General features: G+C 39.0%; 1 protein-coding gene across 4 annotated transcripts; it reads left to right on the top strand.

Moving 5' to 3' along the window:
- The first annotated feature begins 4,110 nt into the window (after window positions 1-4,110).
- mfge8b (milk fat globule EGF and factor V/VIII domain containing b) lies at window positions 4,111-24,532 on the top strand. 4 transcript variants are annotated; one of them, XM_026365192.1, is made up of 11 exons: window positions 4,111-4,315; window positions 12,013-12,135; window positions 12,296-12,427; window positions 13,196-13,228; window positions 19,051-19,164; window positions 19,870-20,051; window positions 20,238-20,393; window positions 20,516-20,660; window positions 21,947-22,131; window positions 22,221-22,376; window positions 23,337-24,532. In XM_026365192.1, exons 1-11 carry the CDS (start codon window positions 4,246-4,248, stop codon window positions 23,478-23,480), a joined length of 1,440 nt encoding a protein of 479 aa, XP_026220977.1. In that variant the 5' UTR covers window positions 4,111-4,245; the 3' UTR covers window positions 23,481-24,532. The 4 variants fall into 4 exon arrangements, with proteins under 4 accessions (XP_026220977.1, XP_026220976.1, XP_026220979.1 ...); XM_026365191.1 differs by having other exon boundaries at window positions 21,929-22,131; XM_026365194.1 differs by lacking the exon at window positions 13,196-13,228.
- Window positions 24,533-26,477: the final 1,945 nt, after the last annotated feature.

Genomic DNA, 26,477 nt, shown 5'->3' with positions numbered 1-26,477 from the left:
ATGTGGGATGACTTTTTTAAGGCCAGTAAAACATCTTTTTAACCACTGGAGGTCGCCATCCACTAAAAGGCCAAATTACAGGAACTAAATATTTATTCATAGTGACCTGTTTTATACCAGTATTTGTGTAATGTAACTGTGACATTCATCATAAACCTATACTATATATAAGAATAAATACATTATAAGTTTCTATATTTGCACACAGGGAACATGTAAAACCAGTCACTGTTTCATTGCATTTCACTTTGAAATTGCCCAAAGAGAATATTTGAGGACTCACCCTACAGTATTACTGTGGTTTCATTATTGCTTATTTTACATGCTACATTTGGAATCATCCAGAAGAGTATTACTTGATCATGTGTTAAACATTGTCTATTTTTTTGAGTGAATTGCAAGCAACTTTCTTTTCTTTGTACTTGCATTTTGTCAACAACAAAGATCATTCTTACTCATTTTAAAATATCTCAAAGAAAAGGGTACTCTAAATTAAAATTATATTTAATTGATCTTATGGGATATTGCCATTTGTTGATTAATTAAACAACCATACAGGGTTTTGACAAGAAATTAAACCACAGCCATGTACCATCTTCCATTCTTCATAATTTTCACTTCGTTATCTGATGTTCTTTGTAAATGCCACTCCTCATGGTTGTTTCCAGATGGGAAATAGAAGTGAAACAGCATTTATCTTACCTTTGTGTATAAAACATAACTGAAACACATCAGTTTAAGATTATTAAGCATGTGACCAGTTCAAAGTGCACTAAATGTTCACTAGGTTTAAATTTACAGGATTATGCTCCTCTCTGTTCGATGATTAGGCTCAAACAAGCTTCTGTCTGCCTTTAAATTCTATTCAACCATCATATTGTGATCATTCATCCTCTAGCTTAACCTGGTCATGAGAATAAACCCTTCTGTGACAGAAGAGGAACATCAGGATGCTGCCATCATGGAATGTCAACACTTTGACCATGTTTCACGTCAACAAGCCCACAATGCGTCTCAGTTCTGTTCTTGTGGTTTCAGTGTTGTGTGGACTATTTTTCCTTCTGCTCGTTAAATTTCACAGTTTGCGACTTTGCTGATATACTATTTCAGGCAGAAAATTAACCAGCGGGGGTTAAAACATCTGTAGGCAAAATCAAAATGTTGACCCTTTAACTGCAAGATGAGAGAACCTGTTTGAACCCTTCAGCTCATGGTCCAGAGTGATTTCCCACATTTTGTAAACATTTGTTGGCTTTTTTGAGGTGTATAGTTACTGTTACCTGGTAACAGTGATTTATATGAGTTTGAATGTGTGAGGTGTATAAATATGTGCATATAATCATAGATACAGTCCATGCACTATGTACAGTATCAATCATTTAGTTGTTTTTATTAGATATGACAGGAAAAGTGCGGTGAGACACAGATGCAGATTAATAAGCTGTGGGCTCCTGTTTATTCTTAATATTTTCTTGTGCTTTTTGCCTCTAAAATACACAAAAATACAAGTGTCACTTTAAAGTCCTCAACTTTCAAGTTCATACTGAGCTGCATACTGTCCTGTCAAACCGATTTCAACCATGTAGTGAATCCAAGGCCTGGAGCCCTGTGGCAGTTGCTTGCTGTGCCATGTTGGTAATCCACAGTTAAAAAGGATGACAGGGAATGAGAGACAACAAAGGACCCCAGCTCATCTTCATCACACAAAACCCCTACAGCAGGTCATTGGTGTTTTATTTGCTAGACACGTTCAGGAATAAACTCCATTTGAGCAAAATCAAACTTTTTGCAGCAGCTGAATAACAAAAGCTAAATAGCTTAAAAGTCCAAGTTTAGTCACTTCTTTATGATTCTTTTTTTTTTATCTCTTATGTACAGAAACTGATGGCATGATGATTTTTACAAATGGCACGTCTATAAATTTCCCTACATAACTTTCCTTTTCAATTTAAAGGACAGAAAGAACCAACTTTTCTCAAATTTACTGTATTTACTGTTCCCCTTCAAGAAAAACGTGCACTTTCATTTCTCGTTTCCTCAACAGGTAGGAGTTGAAGTGAAGAAGTCCTTTAGTTCCCACAGTTTCAACCTTTACTGGGAATACGCAGGGTTTAGTATCATGCCATATACACTGGGATTTAGCTTTGATGTTTAAAGGTCATCTGGGGGAAGGATTTCTTTTTCTTTGCAGCACGTGAGAAGGAGGAGTAGAGATTTCACACAGAACGCTTTCACGATTGAACTGTCTCTACATTTCTTTAGCTGTATTCGATCTAAACATGCATGAGAAAGGAGATACACTAAGCATGCAGATGCGATTACAATCGACCCTCAATGCACAGCAGCCTTTTTCTTACTGTATGTATTTGAGCCAGTTGCAAAGTGTGAGATCATTTTAAGCTGCATTTAAATCACTTTAGCTTGTTACTAAGCTACAGAAGGGTAATTTTACCCTGCCTGTCAAAATGAGTGCAACTCAGAGTTTGAGAATATTGTTCCTGCAACTGTAGAATATGACACATTATGCACCACAGGAAAAGAAATTTAAAGGTGGATGCCACAATGCAGGTACCATACCCTGTAGAGGTAACTGTCTCCTAAATTTGGACCAGGATGAAAGCAAAATTAAGTGAAAGATTCAAAGATACACCCAATAAAAAACATTCCTCACCTCACACCCACACCCTTGGACAGCACAAAACTTAGCTGTGACCCTCTGCTGGGTCCCTGCCAAGAAACGCCCACAGATGAACCTCTTAATCTGCATTTCAGAGGAATACTTCATGCCTTGCATCATCATGGGAGTTTTACCAGAACTATAAAAGAAACAGCCAAAAACTTCAACCACACAGATTCAATGGAAAAATTACATTATGAAACAAAGCTGCAAATATGTCCTCCAGAGAAAAACTATGTTATTTTGTGTTGCTGTGTGTACTGTTCATGTAGTTTGAGGCAAATTGATTTAACATGACTTCATTTAGCAATATGCTGAATTAAAAAAACACACACAGCACAACATAATCCACAAGTTCAAATTTTGCAAAAAGTGTTGAGTGGGTGTTTTACCTCATACGGGTTTTTACATCAAAGATATTTATCAAGACATTAGGTTTGATGCTAAACTATCGTTATTAAAGCTCCTTTTGTTTCCATGATTTATAAATTCCGATATGTAATAATGACAATAAATAATAATCATTTTAAACTCCAAAACTCCTACAGAAAAGTAGTGAGACAAATGAATACACACATCTCCACGTATCTCCTGATGCCACAAGGAACCTTAAGATGTATCTACTCTGCGCTACCTTGCTCTCCCTCTCTCACTAACCCTGTTACAAGATATTTTAATAAGTTTAAACACCAAATATCATCACTGTTCTTCACACACATAGAGGTGCTAAAAGCCAAAATAATAGGTGGCAATATTCATCTTTTAAGATTTGTTTTTCAATCTTAACAGTTTATTTGCAAAGTGTATGAACAAGTATTTCTCAGATTTTATAGAGGGGAATTAAACAAACTTGTTTTGGTGTGGACCACAATTACCAGACACCTAGCAGGTTAATTAGGGCTCCGCCCCACATATTGTGCTCACCTGTTGACCATATATGGAGTATTTGCTTTTTGCTTTAACAGACCCTGATAAAGACCAAAAGCTGAAATGCAAGTTGTTCAGTAACCTGCCGGTGTTGCAGGAGATTCGGTGTTTTCTGATTGTTTAACCTCATCCATGCACTTTGATAGTTGTGCCATGAATTTCCACCTGGCCTTGCAAGTTTGCACCATTGCTCCGGCCAGGGGGCACCAGGGGTCGCCAATCAGATTTGTGGGGTGAAGAGGGGGGGGGGACCTGTGCTACCGCAGCTCCCCTGCTGACTCAGTCCCTCAGGTGCATGCATGAGTTTGTGATAATTTCCCTCTCAGGTTGCAAACCCTCACCAAAACAACCAACATGGCGTCGAAGCATCCGACGGGAAAGCTTCACTTGTTTCCATGGTGATTTAACAACGAGGGGCCGAGGGCGTGGCTACAATTAAAGCCCAGGCGGTGATTGGCTGAGCTCACAGGCACAGGCGCACGTGCTCGCGCTCTACTCCCGCTGCCTGGGAGTCGAACCTCCGCACAACCAGCTCGAGCTCGTCCGCGCAGCAGCGTCCGCAGAGCCGCCGCCGTCCTCCGACACTTCGCGTTAACTAAACTAACTAACTAACTAACTAACCACAAAGAAAAACTACAGCCATGAAGACACACCTGCGTGTTGTCGTGTGGCTGCAACTTTTCACAGCTTGTGTGGTGCTCGGAGTGGACGGTGAGTTGTCCCTTTGTGTTTGTTTACAGTTCCAACCGCCGCCGCTAACGTCCCCGGACCGTTGCTGTTCCGGTGGAGTTCGTTCAGTAAATGGTTGTAAAGTTGAGCTGTTTTCAACTTTACTCACTGGAAATGTGGTTCATATTATTTATCTCTTTCTGTGTTTGGTATTTGATGGCTTATTTTCAGCCTGGCGCCATGAACTAGCCAGTTAATCACCAGAGTAACGGAGCTGTGGGTATTTGTAGGTGACGGGTTCGAGCGATCCTCTGCTAAGCAGACAGGACGTGAGAGGATCAGCTGTGGAGGTGCCAGGCTTGTACTGTAGTCTGATAAGAGGCATCACGCAATTTGTACACGAGAATAAATGAATGTTTTTCAACTTTTGTAGGTTGCTTGGTATGAAATAATGCATGGTTGCAGAATTAACACCTGGGGGCAACACCTTTGTGTAGGCTGATCCTTTTAAGAAGCTCCACAGACTTGCTATTATATTTCTCCAGTGATAACCCCAACCCGTTGGTGCTTGGCTTTTGTTTGCATTTGTATGAATCAAACGTATTTAGGACGACAGACAAAGGGGAAAATGACCTGATTTTTCTGGGGAAGAGGAAGTCTTGACATGTCAAGTGTTTTCCTTGGTTTGATGATGTTCCTGTTCCACTCTTACACATTGGAAAATTGAATAATTCATAACTTGATTAGTTGTCACCACAAATTTAGCATTTCAGTTAATGCTAATCAAAATTGAATAAGGACACCATCCTAAGGCTGTAGATGAGGGCAGCAAGTAAATATCTGTTGCATTATTGATTAATTTGCCAATTTGTCAGCAATAAAAATGCTTTCTTCAGTTTCCTGAAGCAAAAAATAAAATAAACCATAAGGTTTGCTCAAGACTGATAGAAAAAAAGGAATATTTGTGTTTTTTATGCACTTTTTCTGTCAGTCTGTAGAGAAGCACACATCACAACATGTTTGTTCCTCAAGGCTCAGAGACGGGTTAGCCATTGAGAATAGGTGTGGTTATCCTGACCACAGCGTTGAGTCACTTTTCCGGATGCAGCCGCCAACATAGACATGCCAGTGAACTTCCACCCACAACAGCGCTCACTGAGACCTTTCCACACTGTCAGGGCTAGAGGGAATGAGACTTGTTGCTGCTGTGTCATTCAATATGTTTACAGGGTAGAAGAAGAGCTGAGGGGAGGGATTTTTCCCTGTGTTTTACCTGATTAGGCTCAATTCAGCAGGTTGTAGCTCACTTGTCGCCTGTATTTGCTGCTGAGGAGAGAAAAGTGGAAAACTGTGTTCTTTGTCAGGGCTGAGGCAGTCTTTTCTCAAACAAGACCACTTAGGGCAGCTGAGTGAACCACAGCTAAATATAGAATGACACTCTGCCAATGGTGTATGTGTGTCTAAAGTGTGGATGTAGACAGGTGCATATGAACAATGAGTAGTACACGTTAACTTGCTAGGGTTCAATTGCTAATATCATACAGTTATCGGACTTTTTTAACCTTAATTTCCTATTACAATATGAATTACTCTGGGTTTCGATTTCAAGGTTTTAGAAGATTTTCAAACCTTATAAGAGCAAAATCTTTGAAAATACTGAGGTCAATAGACCTTTTTGGCTTCAACATGAAATTGGATATTGATTATTAACTTATCAGGATCAGTCGCAGGCTCCAAAATCCAGTGACAACCAAGCTAGAGTGGATTAATATGAATAATACATTATTTTGATATTACATTTTTTTAACAAATCTACTAAAATAATTTAATTGACTAATGAATGGTCTGATTACTTTGTTTATTGTAGCCGTACTGTAGATTTTTAGTTAAGTTGATGTTGTGTCAGTAAGTTTGCGTATGTGTGTGCTTCAGAGTCAAATACAGTTCTTACCATCTGCCTGTTCTGGGTCTTCCCTTCAGGCGTATGTCTTGTTCAGCACTGATGACTCTATTATGTGTTCTCCCTCCAAATCCCTTAGAACAGGACAGGATCTTTTTCTTCCATCTGAATTTTGAATAGCTTCCCTAATCAATGTTTTATCACAGTATGGAGTATTTTCTAATTTGGGCAGCTTTATTAGTGTCTCTCGCCCCACTTTCCAATCTGTGATGCTGAATATTTTACTCGCTCTCATGTGAATTTAGACATTGAGCCAAGGATAAAATTGGCACTACTTGAATCGATGAAGAAGAGAAGTTCCCACAACGTCTCTGTGAATGTTAGTGACAACTTAATGACTGTTCTGGTGTACAGGTATGGCTCCTTTAAATTTAGACTGTTCTGGTTGTGACAGTATTTCAGGCTCTATTTCAGTAATAGTACTTAGGAGAAAATCTTGTTTTGATGATGATGCGTGACGCTTGTGGGTATTTTTAGTAACTGGCCCTCTTTTTTTTTTGGAGCAGCAGCAGATGGCTGTGTTGCTCTGGAGTAGCACTTGCAGATTACAGAAAGCTCACCTGCAGCTGGACTCCTGCTGATCTTCATATCGAACAGGTTTGGGTTATTTAAGGACACCAGTAGGCCTGACCCTGATAAATCCACTTCCTGTTACAAAGGTCCAGGTTTGCATTTTGTTCTGTCTCCGCTCAGTAGTGCAGTTTGGCAGTGGTAAGTCATCAGACTAGATTAGCACTCTACAGGTCTCAAGCCTTCTTATTATGCTTCAGGACATCCTTAACAGTTTTAACAAGGGCTGTGTGTGTGTGTGTGTGTGTGTGTGTGTGTGTGTGTGTGTGTTTGACAGAGAGGGGCACATGCTTCTCTGCTTGGCTTTCTGGAACACTGAGTTCCCACACTTGCCTGCCAGCCTATATGCTTCAGTGTGTGCGTGATAGAGCAGAGGGCAGAGTGTTTACTGTATTCAGGCCTGAGGAAAGACAGGATATGAGTATTGACGTAAGCACACACACACATACAGTATATGCAGTCATTTATCATTTCCCATGCATTTATCAGCCTCTACACAATCAGCATGAATTAAATGGTTTTAGGTCATTACAACATCTACTTTGTCAGTTCATTTCAAACAAGCTAATTCCTTTAAATCCCTCTCAAACTAAGTTTATTTATTTATTTATTTATTTATTTATTTTTGGTATGCTACTGATTTTCCTCAAATCATCTTTGATAACTCAAAAGCAATTCAAATGAAAGAGATTTTTGCCCATGATCATCACTGTGTGTTTTCCTAATGCAGCAAATAGCATGGTTTGTCTTAAAGAAAGCATCAAACTGATTAAGGCTTTCCTGCTCACTAGTGTCAGAGCAATAAAGTGCTCTTTTCTCTCCCTAACCAGTCACTGTTTTTCTTATATGAGCTGCAGCAAGTATCTTCAAAGACTCCCCTTTCAGCCCTTGTGTCCTGAAATGGCTCCCCCATCTTTATGCCCATAGCCCAGAGCCCTTAAATAACATCCTAGAATAAATTTTGCTATCCAGTCATGAGGTGTTTTTACTCTCTGCTTGTGATCTTGCTTAGCCGAAGGTTCCTTTTTTCCTGTTCACCTGTGCTCCGGTCAAAGTAATTTTGTTGAATCAGATCACTTAGATTCCCCTAGCACCAGTAATGATTTTTTTTTTGTTCTGTGAAGCTTCTGCAGGAAGCGTGCACCACATGTTGTCCTGCCCCTCATTTGTTTCAAAAAGTAAATATAAGACTTATCATGTTCACTGTTCCCTTCAAGAAAACACAAGCCCATGCAGCCATTTGAGATATGAGACTGGGTTTTTGTAAAACCTGTGTACATAGGCAAATAATTTAATACTTTAGTCAGTACAAACTTGTTTTATTAATAGAGCTGGCGTCAGAACGTAGACAATAAGAGATTATGAGATACAGAAGTACCTAATTTTAGTGTCATTGGATATTTGATATCTTTACATGGTTTAACCTTATACAATATTACTACGTGCACTGAAATTATCCAACCACAGTGGTGTTTTCATATCTGAGGTTTAAGGTTTTGCATTTTCTAACACACCCTCTTTGTTGGTTGTTGCATTGGGGACTGGATCATTATGTGAGGTTGACTCTAACTGCTCTGTGTTTTTGGTCTGGTATTTGAAACTCATTCTTGGGCTGAGGGCTCATGGGAAAGGCACAAACCATGACTCATAAGGAATTAGAAAAGTACAATGCTCTGTGGAAATTGCTTGTTTTGCCAAAACAACTCCACATACCTTCCTAATCTGTCACCGGATAAAATGGGGGACTTTGTTGGGCATTCTTAGTTCTGGTGTAGTTTTTGGGAATGTATGTAATGTAATGGCAGTATCTGTGTGTCTTAAACATATATTAATAAAATATGAAGCCATATTAGATCAGGGATTGTCTCCCTGAGACTCGCGTAAAACTTTGAATGGGCCACTCTGGGACTGGTTTATACAACACCAGGAAATGTGGAAAAAAGATGCACTTCTAACATACTTAGTGTGTGTCTACATGCATCCTAGACTAAAAAGTCAAAATGTGGGCTCTTTAAATATAATTTTGTCTAAAAATACCTAAAGTATCTTTGTGTTACTGAATAGGTTTGGAATTTTTACTTGCGTAGACAGTTTCAGCAGCATAAGAATTAATTTATACAAATAATAATAACATCTCTAACAGGATCTGCTATTTGGATTTCTGTTGTAGGTAAATGGATATTTCATTGTGATGCTCACATGTAAAAGCACTGCTTGAAACATTCAGCAGCAACATTTGTCTGTCAAGTTTTTCTATATTAATTATGTCTTTAGTAGAAAGTGGTTCCAATAAAAAGTAAGTACCAGAGACAATGGGAAGAGATCATGGTCATTCACCAGCATTGTTTTGGGCTCACAGATATAGACACAGACAGAACGTAAAACGGATATAAAACCAAAACTCTCTAGGGTGTCTGGGCTACATATCACAAGAAATTAGTAAGGAATGTGTTCATTTCCTAATATAGGCTGTGGTGGGTCAGTGACAAATTTGAAGCTGCTTTTCCTGCACAATTTCTCAGTAAACCAAACTGAACCACAGCCACTGATTAGCATAATCCTTGGCTTATCTGAAACAATATTTGTCTGTCAGCTGGTTGTGTAAATAATAGGGAAGAATAAGTATCTGGTTCCATCTCAATCAGTAACTGAGCTTACAGATATTGTGGTGAGGAAACCACACAATGCATAACTGCATTTTTTTCTGCAGCAGTTTGAAGTTTTTTTTTTTTCTCCTTTTTCTTCCTTATACAATCAAGTTCATATATCATTGTATTTCATTAAACCATAGGGAGCAAATGAGCATTGTTTTCTTCACTGCGTTCAAATTGCATCACTGGGGATTTTTAAAGAGCCTCTGCTGGTTTGTCTTTTTGCTGACCACCTTGACTAATACATCACTGGTTTTAGTTCCTTTATAAATCCACATTAACTCCCAACTAAATTACTCTTTAGTCAGAACACAACCAAGATTTACAGAGACGGTTAGATGAAGCGTGTTGTTTCTCTTATTTCTCTTAAGTTGTATCTTAAATAGCATGGGGTCATCAGTAAGATATACAATTTATACAAGACAATTTCTTCAGTTTATCTCTAAATGCTGAGATGACTTCCTGAAGGGAGCTGTCTGCCAGTGTAGGAAGGGAGGTTGCATTCCTTCCCTTGAGATAAAAAACCTTTGGATAAGGATGTGTTGATGGTGTCAGCCAAGTCTGTTGCCTAATAGTCCCATGAGATGTGAAAGCACTTGAAGGCCAGGACACTGGATACAGCACTGATAACACTGGATGTCCATGGGAAGTGCAGTTCTTTGAATAAATAACCAAGCAGGATGTTGGCAGGGTAGATTGCTTTCATTCTCTTTCTCCCTTTTCCCTCAATGAATATAATGCAAATCTGTCTGACATCTTCTGTTGTTAATGGATGATTAATGGGCTCCAGATTTCAACATTAGTGTATAAAATAACACTACAATCCAGAAACATCAGTATATTTATTTATTTTATTATTGTGTTTTTAATCCTTCATCTGTCTGAAGATCAGCTAGTTCACACTAAGTAAACTACTTGAAGCGCTCTTAACTTAAAGTGTTTTAAAAAATAGGAAAAGTTGCCCCAGTGTATTTGTGAGTTTAGAAACAGGCAGCATTGCACAGGAACCTGGGAGCCTCTCAGAAATGTAATTTTCAGTCGTGATCTTGTGGCCTCCGAGAAGTGTAGCCGCAGCAGAAATTAAATGGCAATTTTCTTACTCTTGAAGTCTAAAAAAATATTATCTACTCCCACAAGTCAGTTTTATTTTTTTGTGGTGGAAAAGGTACCCCACATTGAAGCACTGGAAAAATGTGAGATCAGGGCTCCTATTTACCCTGCATGGCAGAGACTGTGGTGCTTAAACCACCAATTTCACACTTGGGGTCCAACCGCAGTTTCCTTCACAATTATCCAAACGATAAGTGTTGCCTTCCTTATCATCTCTGATGTTAAAAGTATCTTAATTATTTACTTCCTCCATATTTTAAATGTCAAAATGAATAGAAGGGTATCATTTAAGTGTTGATTTCCAAACCTTTATGTATCCATGTGCAGAAAATTGTAATTATATGAGGTTTATTGTTCAAACCTTAAATAAAGCCACTAGTCTTGCTGTATTGTGATAATCTATGATACTTAATTGTAGTATCACTCTTAGTTTCCCATTTGTGATATTTAATTTGTTGTCATAGACACCTAATTGCAAAATCTCTTTGACATAAAACAATAAAACAGTAAATCACAGCTCATAAAGTCCTCATGCTTTTGAAAACCACTACACATCATATTTCTCTCTATCCAGTGCCAGCTGACTTGATTTCCTTTTTGCCCACAGAGCTGCCAGATTGTCAGGTTCAGACTGTGCAACAGTGATGCCAGTGGAAGCGTCTAGTGTTGTTTACAGTGTAGTGATGGCTTACTCAGCTGTTCTGGCCGTGACCTGCAGCAGGCTGTTTACCTGTTGTTGAGCAGCACAACAAGGGACTGGAACAGCAAATGTAATAATGGATAAAAACATGACTTCAGCTGCTACTCTGTCAAAACATGTTTCTGTCTTTCTCACAGAAAACCTTCAGATAACTGAATGAGAATCTTCACAGATACTTTTGCATAACAGGTTTAATTCTAGGAACTGCACATGGAAGAAAATGGACTAAATACAGTGTAGACGTGCAACGAGCCAATGCCACAACTACACAAAAGTCACAACTGCTACAGTATCTAATTGTCCTCTTCTGGTCCTGAAATATAGGCTTGGAAAAATTTGATATTTGTAGAACAGACATCTTGAGCTGTCAGACAGTTTTGACTGTGAAAGGATTACAAACTGCAGCTGGGTGATTTACACAAGCAGTTTTATTGTGTTCTCTTCTTTAACAACATTTCTCTTTCCTGCTGCCATAAAGTCAAATTCAGTCTTGTAAAAAAGCTTGCTTTACTCTCTTTAAATATCTTGCTCTTCCAGTTTAATTTAGCTACTATCAATAATTTTTCAAATATAATAAACATCTGCAATGAATCTTACTCAAATGTCTTTGTGGCTTGTTCCTTGTTGCAACACGAACAGGGAAAAGTATGTATATATTGTAAATAAGTTACTGTCTTTACTGTGAGGTTCTGCAAATCCACATATCTCTGTAGCTTAATTTGTTTAATCTCCCTACCTCTGTCTGCAGGTGACTACTGTGAAGTCAATGTGTGCAGTAATGGTGGAATATGTGTGATTAGAGCAGGAGCTCCGTTTATCTGTATCTGCCCTGATGGCTTCTCTGGTGAAACTTGCAATGAGACTGAGACTGGTAAGTAATGTCTTTGAGGTCAAAATAAACCTCAGATATGAGTTATTCTGTACAATTTGTTGATCTGATAGAAAAATATGTATGGAAGATCACATACATGGTACTGTTTAACCTCTGTTTAACTTGGCTCTCCTTTTCTGTGTGTATGTGTTTCCAAAAGGACCCTGTTACCCTAATCCCTGCAAGAATGATGCCATCTGTGAGGTGACAGGCCACACACGCAGAGGTGATGTCTTCAGTGAGTACGTCTGCAAGTGCCAGTCAGGCTTTGAAGGAGTTCACTGCCAGATCAGTAAGTTCCTCCTCCCTATCCCTATAAGTTTATAGGATGATATAATATTTTATAAATAGTAGTAGTCTGGTTCACATCCAATTCACGATCTGTCTCACTCTGTCATATGTGAATATTACAATTGTCACCCAGGGAAAGTTGTATTTTTGTGGCTGTATTAAACATATTTAGTATTTACACTGGTGCCAATAATAAAGCAAAAGGCTACTGCAGCATTCATTGTATGAATGATATATAAGAATCTCATAACAGTATTGTTCTGTGAGACAAGACATCTCTTGGGGCTATTTTTGACTATTTTATTAGAACTGTATTTAAGATTGACTGAGAAATTCAATTATTAATCACAATCATGAGTCATGACCATTGAGCATACGAGTATCTTTCCTTTCCTAATGACACACATTAGTCTCCAAGTATAATTAATTGGCAAGTCTAATGAAGTTCCTGTTTGAGTTCAACCTGAAACACTAACATGGAGACAGCTGTTGTGAGTGTTTGCCTCCAGACAGACAGCTGTCTTCCTTATGGTAGCTTCATTCACATGTAACTCAGACCAGGTTGGTTCAGTCAGGGTCATACTGGGCGAGGGACACAACAGTGGAAACACGTGCTGCTCTCCTTCAACTGCCTCCACCCCTGAACACTGAGACAGATGGCTACTGTTTGCATTAGAAGGCAGCAGGGCAACATTGACCAAGTGTGCAGAAAGAACTAGAAAATCCTACATGTGTTTTGTGTTTGATTGTGTATGCCCTTTTATCCTAGGTGTCCAAGGGGCTGATTTAAATGCAAAAAAAGGTAACAGAAACTGGGACTTCAGGAGAGAATGGTGTGTGTGTGTGTGTGTGTGTGTGTGTGTGTGTGTGTGTGTGTGTGTGTGTGTGTGTGTGTGTGTGTGTGCGCGTGCGCGTGTGTGTGTGTGTTTGTATGGCTATCGGTGTGAATTTATAATCATTGGACTGGGGACATTTTTACAAAGTGAGGACATTTTAGACTAGGTTTTAGAGTTAGGTTTAGAATTAGGTTGGGGTTAGGGAAAAGTTTAGGGTTAGTTGTGATTGTTAAGGTTAGGGTAAGGCAGTACACTTGATAAATTAAAAATTGAAACAAGGTAGATTAACTTGGCCTATGCCTCCTATATTATGTCAATGAGTGTCTTCACACTGACTGCCATACAAAATGTGTGTGTGTGTGTGTGTGTGTTTTTGTGTTGAGGACTGTGATCTCTTTTCCTTCTTGGATCTAGGTGCTCTCTGTTCTCTTGGCTGCATGTGGGGGCTGAGGAATTCAACAATTACGCATGCATGCGCACATACACACACACACACTAACATTCATAGACCATGAACTGCTGAGGCCAGCAATATTTCTCCTTATTTCTGAGTGAAGGCCAACAGCAAAAGCAGCACTGAGATCAGGCCAGTGTTAGACAAACAACCCTATTATCAGTTCACCCTAACCCTGTCAGGAAGACTTCCTTTTGCAATGAAAGATTTGATGTTCAATTCCGTCATGCCTCAGACCTCAGTGGAACCACACATATGCCTTCTGAGCCAGCTAAGTGGTTTCCAAGTTAGCATCTATTTTAATCCAGAATCCCCAGTACATATTTATGCTCCAATTTCCAAACATTCCCATTTGATTTAACAACATAGCCAAGTTATTTTTACTCCTGAGAGCCACAGATCACAGCTCATCAAAATCCATATCCATTAACACGTTCTTTGGCAAGTGCTGTTACGTTAGCTGCCGTGGTAAAAGCACTCTGCAGAGCAGGCATTTACACTAATTAGATAATGTCTAAGGGATCATGATGAGAATTTATTTAACCATGTTGGTTGAGGAGAACCCCTCTAAGGACTACTGGGTCAGGGAGGTCCCCCTTCATTTGTAAACTGATGACTGTGTTGTGACAGTTTAAGTGCTCTCTAATTTGTGTGTGTTGGTAGGGTACGAGGCTAATGACAGCCAACTCATATGGTTTCTGTAAAACCCAGAAGGAGAGGTGCTGTAGAAGCTGCTATTGAGGTTAACCATGGAAGGTGAAGTGTAGTTCAGAATTTAACTTGCATCCCCGCACTCGGTTCTGTATTGAGAAGATATTTTGGGGCAGCAACTGATTAAAACTTAAAGGCTGCCACTACAATACACTCACTGATAATTTGTGATAATGTTTGGGACTCTATGATAGGAGGATGAACTAGTTTTAGGTTATGAAATTGGAGCCAGGTGTAGAATTGAACCTGATGCACTGTTACAAATTAGTACAAAAATGCAAATAGACAATATAACGGTGAAGAATCCCCAGTAAAGAAGTGGAAGATGGACTAGGTGGGAATAGAATATAGAGTTAAAAATAGCACTTTCCTCTCTTTAAAATTTACTGTGTATGGGAAAGAAGTTGAAAACAACAAGGTGTGCAGAAGTTTTTTTTTCGTAAACTAATATCTAGTTTAGCTGTATTATTTTGTTTTTTCTCTGCAAGGACTAATTTTCCTTTTGAGAAACTGCTCAAGGGAAGGAAGATATTTCTGCTGGTAAAGGCTTAATCACGTGTGCATTACACATCCTACACAACCACACACAGCTCATGATCTCATATAGAGACTGTTTAGCATACACATGCACACATGGTCCATCCCTCATTCCCGTCTAGCCAACAGAAAGTAGAGGTCCATGCTGAGCGTGCACAACGTCAGCACTGCTTCTGTTGCTGGGTGAAAAAGTGAACATGGAGGCGTAACGGTGAATTAAGTCTGCCCTCCTGACAATGTCACACTCACTACTCAAGTCTGACTGCAGCACTTCTGACTGTCCTGTCAAATTGCCCTAAAAGCCTTCATGAGTTGCAGAGAATGAGTGTATGTGTTGGGGGACTCAAGTATGGAGATGCAGAAGAGAGAATGAGAGATGTCGATAGCTGTTCACTTTGGGCCAAAGCAGATGGATGTAAACAGTGAGGCAAGAATGAGCTTTTTCATTGCTTACAGTCTCTAAAACCCAGATTTTCATAACAGATTAAGCCCGTTATTTGCTTCTTGGAAATCAGAAGGGTGTGTTTGAACTATTTGCTTTCAGTTGAGCTTTCAGTTACTCCCAGGATGTGGTAGTGTGGGCAGACTGGGCTTCATGCCCTCTATGGCATAAAGACAGTGTTTATATACATATAATATGTACATGTGTTTGTCATGGATCTGACTCAGCGTGATATGCATTTCATGGTGTATTGTTATTGTCTGTTTTAAACAAGTTAGCCTGGTCTTTTAGATCGCCAAAGCTGCTTACCTGAAATCAGAACATTATCTTGAGCAATATAAGCAGCAGTGTTTTAAGTAAAGGGTATGAACCTTCGTAGGTAAACAAGAAAACAGCAACAGACCAGTAACCCACCCACCAACTGACATGATAGATTTCTATAGTTTTAAACTAGAAATTACATGTGATCATACATTTGTAATTAATGTACTTTTAAACTAAGGTGAATTTTTTTTAGAAAGCAAACCTATAAGGATTTTTGATAGTTTTAAAAGTTAAAAATGTCCAGCTCCCTTAAACTAGAAAACGATTTATGTATTTTTATTCAAAATATGTTTTTAAGAAATTGTGCTCTTTTTCTTCATGATTTTGGAATTCACTCAGAAAGTTGAGCACTGTACACACACCTCTTTGACTTTGTGTTCCTTTGAGGGTTTGCCTGAGATCCTTGAGAAACTACAATAACCACATTTGTGTAAATATGTAACCATAATGTGGTGTTGAATAATTTCAGACATTCAGCAGGGGAAATCCATTGTTTTTATCTTACCAGACTCCCTGTTCTCACTCAAACCACAATGATATGGAGTCAGGACTTTGTCAATTTGATGACACTCTGAGCTTAATGTTTGTTCTTTATGTTTCCAATGAAGAAAAAAATAAATGTATAACTTAACAAATGTAAATTAAGTTGACTGTAGATATTTAAATGCTGCAGACATTGCAATTTAAGAACCACAGCTGTCATGTATCGGCGCACAGGATCTTGTGAGCACTTATCTACTTTATGACATCAGAGATTCCTCTCAGGACTGCATCTGTCCAACAGTGACACCCTGGCAAAGAGATGATTTAAAGTTATTCTGGGTGCCACTGGCAATCCCTGGTTAATGACAGTCCAGTCCACAGTGCACAAAAGATCACACATCTGGAAACGTCAATATTTTTCTTATTTATATAAGCCATCTCAGTTTTATCTGGTGACAGTAATGCATGTAGAGCACCCTATTTGGTTGATGTACCATGGCAACATTGGGAGTGGTGAATAAAAACATATCATTTTCTCATTTCATGTTGTCAGTGGTTGGAGGAAAAGGCTAATTTTGCTTCTGTATGGCAGTCCCAATGCAAACTGTATGTATTAAAGGTGCAGGGTTGAAAACAGTTATACCATAAATACAGTACATTACTTCAACACAGTATAGGCCAGTGTATTTGTTGGGACTAAAGGTTCTTAACTGACTTGTCGTTTCAATCCTCAACTAGTTTTTGATGCATCCTGGCACCTTTGTTTAAGCCTGAGTCCTGCTGGCTGCAGCATAGATCCTGGACACAGATAGTTTTCCTGGTCAACACATGCACTGCCAGCTGACCTTGATTAATCAGAGTCGAGTTTCAAACAAGCTGCATGAGATTTGTATTGGTTTTTGCCTCATGCTGAGACAGATATACAGATAGACACTCTAAATAATGTGGTAGTGTGTTGTTTCCATTATAAGCCACTGGATTTGTTGGATACAGGCCATACACATCTCACTCTGCTCCCTGAAATGTGTACTATATGCAAACAGTGTGTTGTTACTGTTAGTGATACTGCTAAATATGTAACAGTTGCTTAGGTGTCAGGTCAGCATTGTTCTTCTTGGTTGGCATTGTAGAGTTACAGTCTTCACCTTGAATCCTCTGTGCATCTGTCATCATTACAGTGTATACATTTCAGGCTTGCATAGCCCTGATGATAAACATATCTACAAGCCTCTGCGGTGTTTCTCTACCTGTCAAAAGAATGCTGGCTGCTCCTCAGGCTCCTCCCTCCACTGACTCCCTTCTGGTTGTCAGGTAAATAAATAAGAGAGTTTAGTTGGGCAATAGGCAGTATGATCCTCCTACTCCTGGTGCCCAATCCTCTTACTGGAGAGAGGGCCAGCTGACGCACATGGGACAAAGGTCTGTCAGCACCTACTGATGTAGATCTCTGGGTTGTAGATCTGTGTTTTTCTAACTAATCTAATTCACTTCAATTCAGTTTTATTTGTATAGCGCCAAATCACAACAGAGGTCATCTCAAGGAAAGTTTAGTCTAGTTAGTCCTAAAGTCTAAATGTTGGAATCATGCATACAAACTAAACCTTTAATCTATTTAATGGATCATGGTATCTGCATTCACTGTATTTGTTCAACAAACAAGTTTATTCTGTGCCACAGTTTTAGTTTTCTGATTTGGTTAGACAATTTATTAAGTTTGAAAAGTCAGATTTAGGCACCTTTTAGTACTAAGACAGCCCTTCTGCCAGTGAAACCTGAAGATATTTTTAATAGCATCAGAATATCTGGATACAGATAGTAGCTGCTATGAAGTTGTTTTACAAAAGTAAATCGATTAGACAGCTTATTTACTAAGTGTACACAGTTTGATATTTAAAGTATTCAGCGATCGCTGCTTGAAATAGTCTTTCTTTCTTTTTCTTTTTTTAAATTTACTTTAAGCTCCTGGAGCGAGAAGTGTTAGACCTCATTATCCAGAGTTTGTGCATATGCATTTCAGAATCAGTGTATTCCTCCAGTGACAATGTGAAAATCAATGTTTGGACATGGAGCTATTTATGGAGAGAGCATGTGGGTAGGGAGATGCTGCCGTGTGTTTTTGCTAGAAGCAATATTACATCTGTGTGCCCGGATTGTTTGCATGCAATAACAACCACTAAAGATAAAAGCACTGCACTGCATATGTTGATGGAAAATCCCTTTTTGCTGTACAATCATCAGTATAACCAGCTAAATGTGAACCTGTGGTCAAAATGTGTTCAAAGCTGGTTTAGTCACACTGCCAGTTCTTGTCTTTCATTCGGGATTCGTTTCCCTCCCTGAGTCATCTATCCTACCCTTTGAGGTGCACACTTAGTGTTGATGAGGGCGCCATCAAGAGGATATATAAGCAATTACAAGGAAATTGGCTAAGAACTGAAATGGCCGACCCTGATTACATAGCGTGTCTGAATTTTTATTTATTTATTGTCATTTCCATACTCGCCCAGTTGCCACTCCTCTCACTCTCTGACCACATGATGCCTTGGTGCAGCTTGTTCTTTGATATTAAATATCCTGATTAAGTCTACATTAACTGTCTAATTACATCTAATGAAGAAACAGCTCCTTCACTCTGCTATAGTTGCAGTACTGTTGGCATGGCTTTAACTAACCTTATTGTGAAACATCTGAAGAATTATCAAAACTTTTTTTCTCAAGCATGACATGATCTTCTCTCACATTTCTGTGCTTTATTTCCAGACTGGCTGATAACAGCTGACTAATAAACCAGTTATGGCTGACTACAGTGAATGAAGGTGTGACTTATGTCTCTGTAGATGTGAACGACTGTGCCGGGCAGCCATGTGAGAATGGTGGCACCTGCAGGGACCTGGACGGAGATTTCAAATGCCACTGCCCTTCCCCTTATGTGGGCAAACATTGCCAACTGCGTAAGTGTGACCAGCCAGAACGGTACATTACAACATGGTCTCACATGATGGTTATATAGCTAAAAATAACTTCCTCTACTACTTATAATAGTAGGAGTATGTGTTGCCTGTTCACTTTAAAGTTTCTTCTGAAGACCAAATGAATAAATGATAAATTAGTGCTATTACTGGTATAATATAAATATACCAATTAAGGTAAGTGCAGTTGAAAGAAGACTCTAAAGACGATAGGGTTGGGAAGGCAGCCAGGTTACTGGATTTTGGGATGATCAATAGACAGAAAATGGAGAGCCTGGACCCAGATGAAGAATCAATACCTTTATTCAATTAAGCTGATTCAAAGCTCTGCATCTTTAATGATTTTTATGGTTTAGCACACGCATAATATGGAAGAATATCCTTAGACTTTGATTACCTCTCTGAGTATATGCATACAGCATATACTCACTCACTCGTTTTTTAACAGTATCAGTATGCACTCACCATTTTCCTTTAAAGCCATCAGATTAAAATGTTCTCTGACTTAAGATAGAAAACAGAATCTTAGCTTAAAAGAATAAAAAATTATGCAGGGAACAAAGTAAGAATTTTTCTGTAGAAATGTGAGCTCCTTTAAATTAGGTTTTTCTTTAAACTGTGTGCAACATTTGCATTAGGGTGAAAGCTTATCTGAAGTTAAATCTGCTCCACGCCTCTCCGCCCCAGGTTGTATTTCTCTCCTTGGCATGGAGGGAGGCGGCATCGCTGAATCCCAGATCACAGCCTCATCAGTTCGCTACAGCCTCCTGGGCCTGCAGCGATGGGGACCAGAGCTTTCCCGCCTCCACAACAAGGGGCTCGTTAATGCTTGGAGTGCTGCTGCTCATGATAAGAACCCATGGATACAGGTGAGGCCAGTGATTCTGTACATTAACACTTCAATGCTGTAGATATGCACAAAATGAAGTAGTTCAATAACTGGCATCAAGACTTTGATTTTATAGTACTTGACATTTTTAAACTTTGGGGTAAAAGTTTTGTTTTTGTTTTTTATTTTTTTATTTAACTTGACTGTGGACTCTTCTGGATTCTAGATCAACATGCAGAGGAAGATGCGTTTTACAGGTATTGTGACACAAGGTGCAAGTCGCATGGGAACAGCAGAGTTCATCAAGGCCTTTAAAGTTGCCTCCAGCCTGGATGGCAAGACGTACACCATGTACAGAACAGAAGGACAGAGAAGGGACCATGTAAGGAGACACTTGAGAGCACTGCATCACAACATAATCTCAGAGAGTTTAGACTATTCTTATGATAAACATAGTTAATCCAGTAATGCTATTTGTTTTTTTAACACCTCCCTCTTTTGTAGGTATTTGTGGGTAACGTGGACAACGACAGCACTAAGACCAATCTGTTTGACCCCCCAATCATTGCCCAATATATCCGCATTATTCCTGTGGTGTGTCGTAAGGCCTGCACCCTGCGCATGGAGCTGGTTGGCTGTGAACTCAACGGTAAACCTACACAGAAATGAGTAAACAACTTTCACATGCTCTAGGAACAACCATATGATAGTGTTTGTTGGTGCCTAAACAGAATTAAGTCATTCAGACTAGGTGGAAAAATTGTTTTCAGGAACGGAAATGCTTTTTTCCCAGAATTTACGCCCACTGTTTGCACATTATTTCAATTCCTAAACTTCGTGATTGATCACATTTCAAACTGTGCATCTCAGAGTATTACTCAGTAACTCAGAAAACAGATGCGCACTGTCTGATGACTCTATTCCAAAATGATCTCGCTCTTTATTAAAACCAGATGTTCATATTTTTTATAATATACTGGCACACTTGCATCACGTTAGTGATTCAGAACACATTGGACAGATTAATCATCTAAAAATTTATTGTCACCACAGCAGGCAAACCTAAAACGAAGTTCTTTTAAGTCTTCTACATTGCAAGAAACATCTTTTCATCCTGTTTCCCCTTTAATCGTGAGCCAAACCCGCTGGCCTCATTACACTGTTGAATGTTCATTTTTCTTGATGGTTGTCTCATTTGTCAGATCAGCATCTGTTCTTCTCCCTTCGTTTGTGCTTCCCAGTTTGTGCATGATGGCAAGCCTGCTTATTTGCAGCCTTTTTTGTTCAGGTCACCAAATTCAGCCTCATTTGATTCTGTGACACATTTTGCACAATCAAATGCAGTTCATTGTGACAGAGAGCATCAATACAGCGGAAGTTTTTGTAACTTTTATAGCTTTGAACCTCTATACATCTGACTCGCACATTAAGCTGTTTCACTAAACCGCAGTCATTGTTAGAGACTTTCTAGATGAAAAAATTAGCTAAACATGTGAAGTGCTAAAGAGATTATTACAATCTGTTTTTACATTTACAAAATTTTTAGTAGTAAGTTGATTTTAAAATGTGCATTAGTGACTAATTTCTCTAGATCACAAAAGGTAGCTTTCTGCCATTCCCTGACCACACATTGTGATTTTTTTCAAAATGATCCACAGTTAGTAGAAACAAGAAATTGTTGTTTGTTACCATCATGTGAGTCAACTATTCCTAAAGCTGCACATACACCTGTATGTTCTGTCTCTACCACCTGCATCGTGCCCCACATCATCGTCGTCTTTGGATGTCTTGTTTGCTGCTTCACGGCACTGGCTGGCCTGGGCGTCTTCATGTCCGCCCCTTGTCTATCATACTCTTTTTCTCTCTCTTTCTATTTCTCTATGTTGTCCCCTCCTCTGCCTGGTCTCATCTCCACAGTGTATTCAAACACTTCAGGTTGTTCAGAGCCAATGGGCATGAAGTCCCGCCTGGTGTCTGACCACCAGATAACGGCCTCCAGCACCTTCCGCACCTGGGGAATCGAGGCCTTCACCTGGTATCCTCACTATGCCCGACTGGACAAACAGGGCAAGACCAATGCCTGGACCGCTGCCACCAACAACCGATCTGAGTGGCTGCAGGTAGGAGAGGAGGAAGGGACAGAACTGCGTGATGATTTTTGTTTTTCCAACTCTGCATTTGTAAAGTGAAGCTGTATGTACATGTTCAGGTGGACCTGAAGTCTCCCAGGAAGATCACAGGAATCATCACACAGGGGGCCAAAGACTTTGGCAACATCCAGTTTGTCACCGCCTTCAAAGTGGCTTACAGTGATGATGGAAAATCCTGGACCATCGTGAAGGATGAGACCACAAAGACAGACAAGGTAAGTTCAGCTGCACACAGGACCATGGCTACAGATGTTGAATATATTACATTATAGAACAATTCCATTACTCTGCAATACAAGGCAATTAAATAAACTTGGAATATTTTTATATTTTAAATTTACTTCTCTTTTTTCACCTTATACTGTTTGCACTATATCTGTTTCTGTGAGCTGCAACAAGTGAATTTCCCAGCTGTAGAATCAATAAAGTTCTTATCTTAAAATAAATTTGGTGGGAAAATACACTTCAGAATAAAAAAATGTAATATAGCCTGTTTAATGAAATAAGAATAATCACTGATTTTAAAAAAAAGAACATCCTGGTGTATTTGGGGTTTGTGTTTAAAAGTAAAGATGCATGCCTTGCCAGAGAGTTATTTTGTGTGTGGAAAATGTAGTAAAATGGAGTCACAGTTGAGCTTAGATCATCCATACTTTCAACTTACAATGTGGAACCAATCATGCTGACAGTGGCCCTGAATAGTTTTCAGTTTGAATTAATTTATAATCCACCCAAAAATCAATTTAACTCGCAGATGTGCTATTGTGCTATGACTTAATCCATTAAACTCTTATTACTGAAGTTCAGTTTCTGACTTGAATCTTTAGTTTGTGCAAATGATTAAGGCTCCTTTCTTACAAGGCTCATATTTTCAGACTTTGATTATTGTCTGTCTGATACCCACTGTTATAGTCGCTTCTTATTGTCATACAGTATTTTTTTTTCTGCAGTTACCTGAGACTGTAGTTAGTTTCCATCCATGTTTTTCCAATGAAACATTATTTAAAACAATACAATGTAAGAAGAGAAGTAAACATGCTATCCACTAAAGAAAGCTCTTAACTCCAAAGACACCAATATTTTCCATTAGTATTTAGCTGTTGCAGGTACAAGCAGTATGAAAAAAATACACCTATGATGTGTGTTGTTTTAACTGGCTGCTACTCTGTGTCCAGATCTTCCCAGGTAACAGCGATAACAACGTTCACAGAAAGAACATCTTTGAACCATCGTTCTATGGGCGATATGTTCGAATCCTGCCATGGGAGTGGCACGAGCGCATCACCCTGCGAATGGAGCTCCTGGGCTGTGACGAGTAGCACCTCCCAGTACTCGTCTCCCATCTCCTGCTCTTTTCTCTACCTCCACCCGCTCCTCCCCTTCTCCTCCTCCTTCACCCTCCCTCCCTTCCCCTTCCTAACACACCTGCACTGCCTTGCTCTCAGCACTAGGGGGCAGCAATCCCCTGAGTATCACACCTCCAACCCAACCCCTGCTGGTTGGATGTGAGAGATGTGGGAGATGTTACCCCTAACCACTGTTACCAGGGTCCAGATTTAGTTAAACTCACCTTTGCCCTCTTGCCATTAGTTACCTGGCGTGCACTCTTATGTTTACTACCAGAACTAAAGCTGCAATCACTTCAATAAACAACAGTAAACCTGCTTTGTTACTAAAAAGAGCTGCGGTCAGATTTTTATCCCACATGCTGGCTGCATTAAACATGGTGAGTCCCTCATCCCTGTGTCAGAGTTATGAGGTAACGACACTGCTGCTGCCTGGACTGTGATCCTAGATCCGTTCTACATTGAACGTTGAACCTCTAAGACCTACAGCTGGTGATGTACATAAGCTCCACTCTGTCCCTATCCTGTAACCAAACACTTGCTGTCTCCCCATGACCAACAGAATATATGATATCTTTAGTGGATACGTTGATGATTTTTGTTTGACCATCTTCCTCACCAAAAAGCCAATCTGCACATATAAAATCAAATTAAAGTAACACATGTTTATTCATCTTTAGTAGCTAAAACCTGCACGTAATCTAAGTGATTTTAAACTTATTTACATGCAGTTTTTTTTGTCTCTGTTCAGGAAAATCTTAACTTGATGTGTCACAGTGTGCAACAATATTTTAAGTATATTCCTGCAGTGGTTTGGACAGTAAAACCCCCAGTTCATTTTTTTTTACTTTATAGTTGGTTTGAAGTCGTTAAGAGGGCAACACTGAACTCTCTGTCTTCACTTTGTTAATAGTAGCCAATAACAGAAAAGTGAACATCCCACGACTCAAACCAGTCTTCATAATTGGTTCTGACCTGTGTACAAAACCCTGGTCCAGCTTTTACATAGTGTACAACATAAACATGAAATTGAGTTTGAGGCCACAGCTTCATTTAGCCAAATCAGGGGTAAAGCTTCGTGCCAACCCACATTCAGATTTTTGTTTCTGTGGAGTTATTTAGACAAAACATGCTGTAGTATGGTGCACAATATTATATGGTGCAGTCTGACAATGAACCATCACAGTCAGATAGTTTAACAGTCAAACAGGAGACATAGTCATTAACAGACAGGATGCTACAAAGTACAGAGAGATCATTGTTTAGTGAAAGAGAAAAGAGAGACTTTATTGCTCCAGAGGAAATGAACAATATCCACTGACAGAGATTTACACATGCTGCTGTGATAGGCTGGCAGGACATCTTCAGCCAACAAAAAGAGAAGCTGGTGCTTTGATAATAAATTCAGAAAATAATTTCACCATGGTCATAACCTTAGTCACGTGGTCTTCTTTCTTTAGACGTGTCAGTTATTGCAGTGTTCATCATATGTTACTGGCTGCTACATCAGATGTATATCAAATTTCAAGTGGTGGTTTCTTTTAAACATTTCTCGTCAGTTTATCGTTAGTATATTTAGTTTTCTATTAATAGGCTGTTTGGAAATGGCGCATCATGCTAGTGTTTTGCTAGAATTACAGTATTAAATCAGTAATTATCAAGAAATGTGTGTATTACTAATGGTTGGCATTATAAACTCAGAGATTAACCATAGCTTATATTGATGTTATCGTCTCAGGTCGATGCAGATCTGCTCCTAATGTACAGTAAAAGCTACTGAAACACTACTAATCCACTCACTCGACTGTGCTTCTAGTTGTGTTCACCCAGTTTCACTTTTTTATGGCACTTTGATGTTTGTGTTTTGATATTTGAAGTATTCAAAAACAAAGAACCCAGTGTGTTGAAGAACAGACAGTTAATATGTTCATAATATCATGTAGAGGAGAAAAGAAAATAGATGCACAGTTCAGGCAAACCCTTGGTTGTTTAGTGTTGATGTGTGACGTGCATATATAGAGTACTTCTTTACTGGGATTTGTTAATATGAGTAGATGTTAATATTCGATGGAGACCATATAGTTGGTGTCCAACATTATTCCTCCAGTTCAAAGCTGCGCTCCCGCTGATAAAACTGTAAGAGAGAAACCAAATTAAAACTGATTTTTACGGTTCCACTGGACATGTGGCACAACCTGCCATATCATCCGCTTTTGTCGCCCCCGTCACCGTATTCACCCCATGAATTATGAATTATGGGCTTGTGCAATATTAGACTGTTAGTTTTGATAACAATGATTATTAATTCAAGATCCTTTAATAATGCATGAGGGGATAGCTGTGCCACTCGGAGGTCGAGGATGGATGTTGGTGTCAAACACTGTACAATATTTATTAGTGTTGCAGACACGTCACCCTTGTTATCCATGTCTGCATGCATTCTAGTGACGAGTGTTGTTCCAAGTTGAACCAATTTGAATTTATTAGTGACATTTTTTTTAAGACATTCATCAACATTCAAATTACTGTTAATATCTTGTTTCTTCACTGTTCAGATTTTCTATGATTGAATAAAAAAATGATGACGTGTTTTTATGGTATTGTAACCGTTAATTTCATAAAATCTTCACTGGATTTGAAGCTTTTTTTATTATTATTATTCCAGTATTGTGTTTCTAAGAGGATTCTTTAATGTTTGGCCTTTGTATCTATAAACGAAGAATAAATAAAGAATTAAAAAAAAAAACTATTGTAAATGAATATAACTGGTCCAAACAGCACAGTAGTAGTCTGTAGGTGGATATGATGGGATATATATATATGTGGCATATTATTAATCATAATGCTGAATCCATCAGAGCTGTTTTCCATTTAAAAAGGTGCGAGATCAAAAGACCCAAAGCACTGAGGGTCGTTTTGCCTGTTTAGCATTTAAACACCCCAGGGGCCTAATCTTCCTTTATTCAACCA

The sequence above is a fragment of the Anabas testudineus genome, chromosome 6 (assembly GCF_900324465.2).
Source record: "Anabas testudineus chromosome 6, fAnaTes1.2, whole genome shotgun sequence".
Taxonomy (NCBI): Eukaryota; Metazoa; Chordata; class Actinopteri; order Anabantiformes; family Anabantidae; genus Anabas; species Anabas testudineus.
This window is presented reverse-complemented; position numbering and strand designations above follow the sequence as displayed.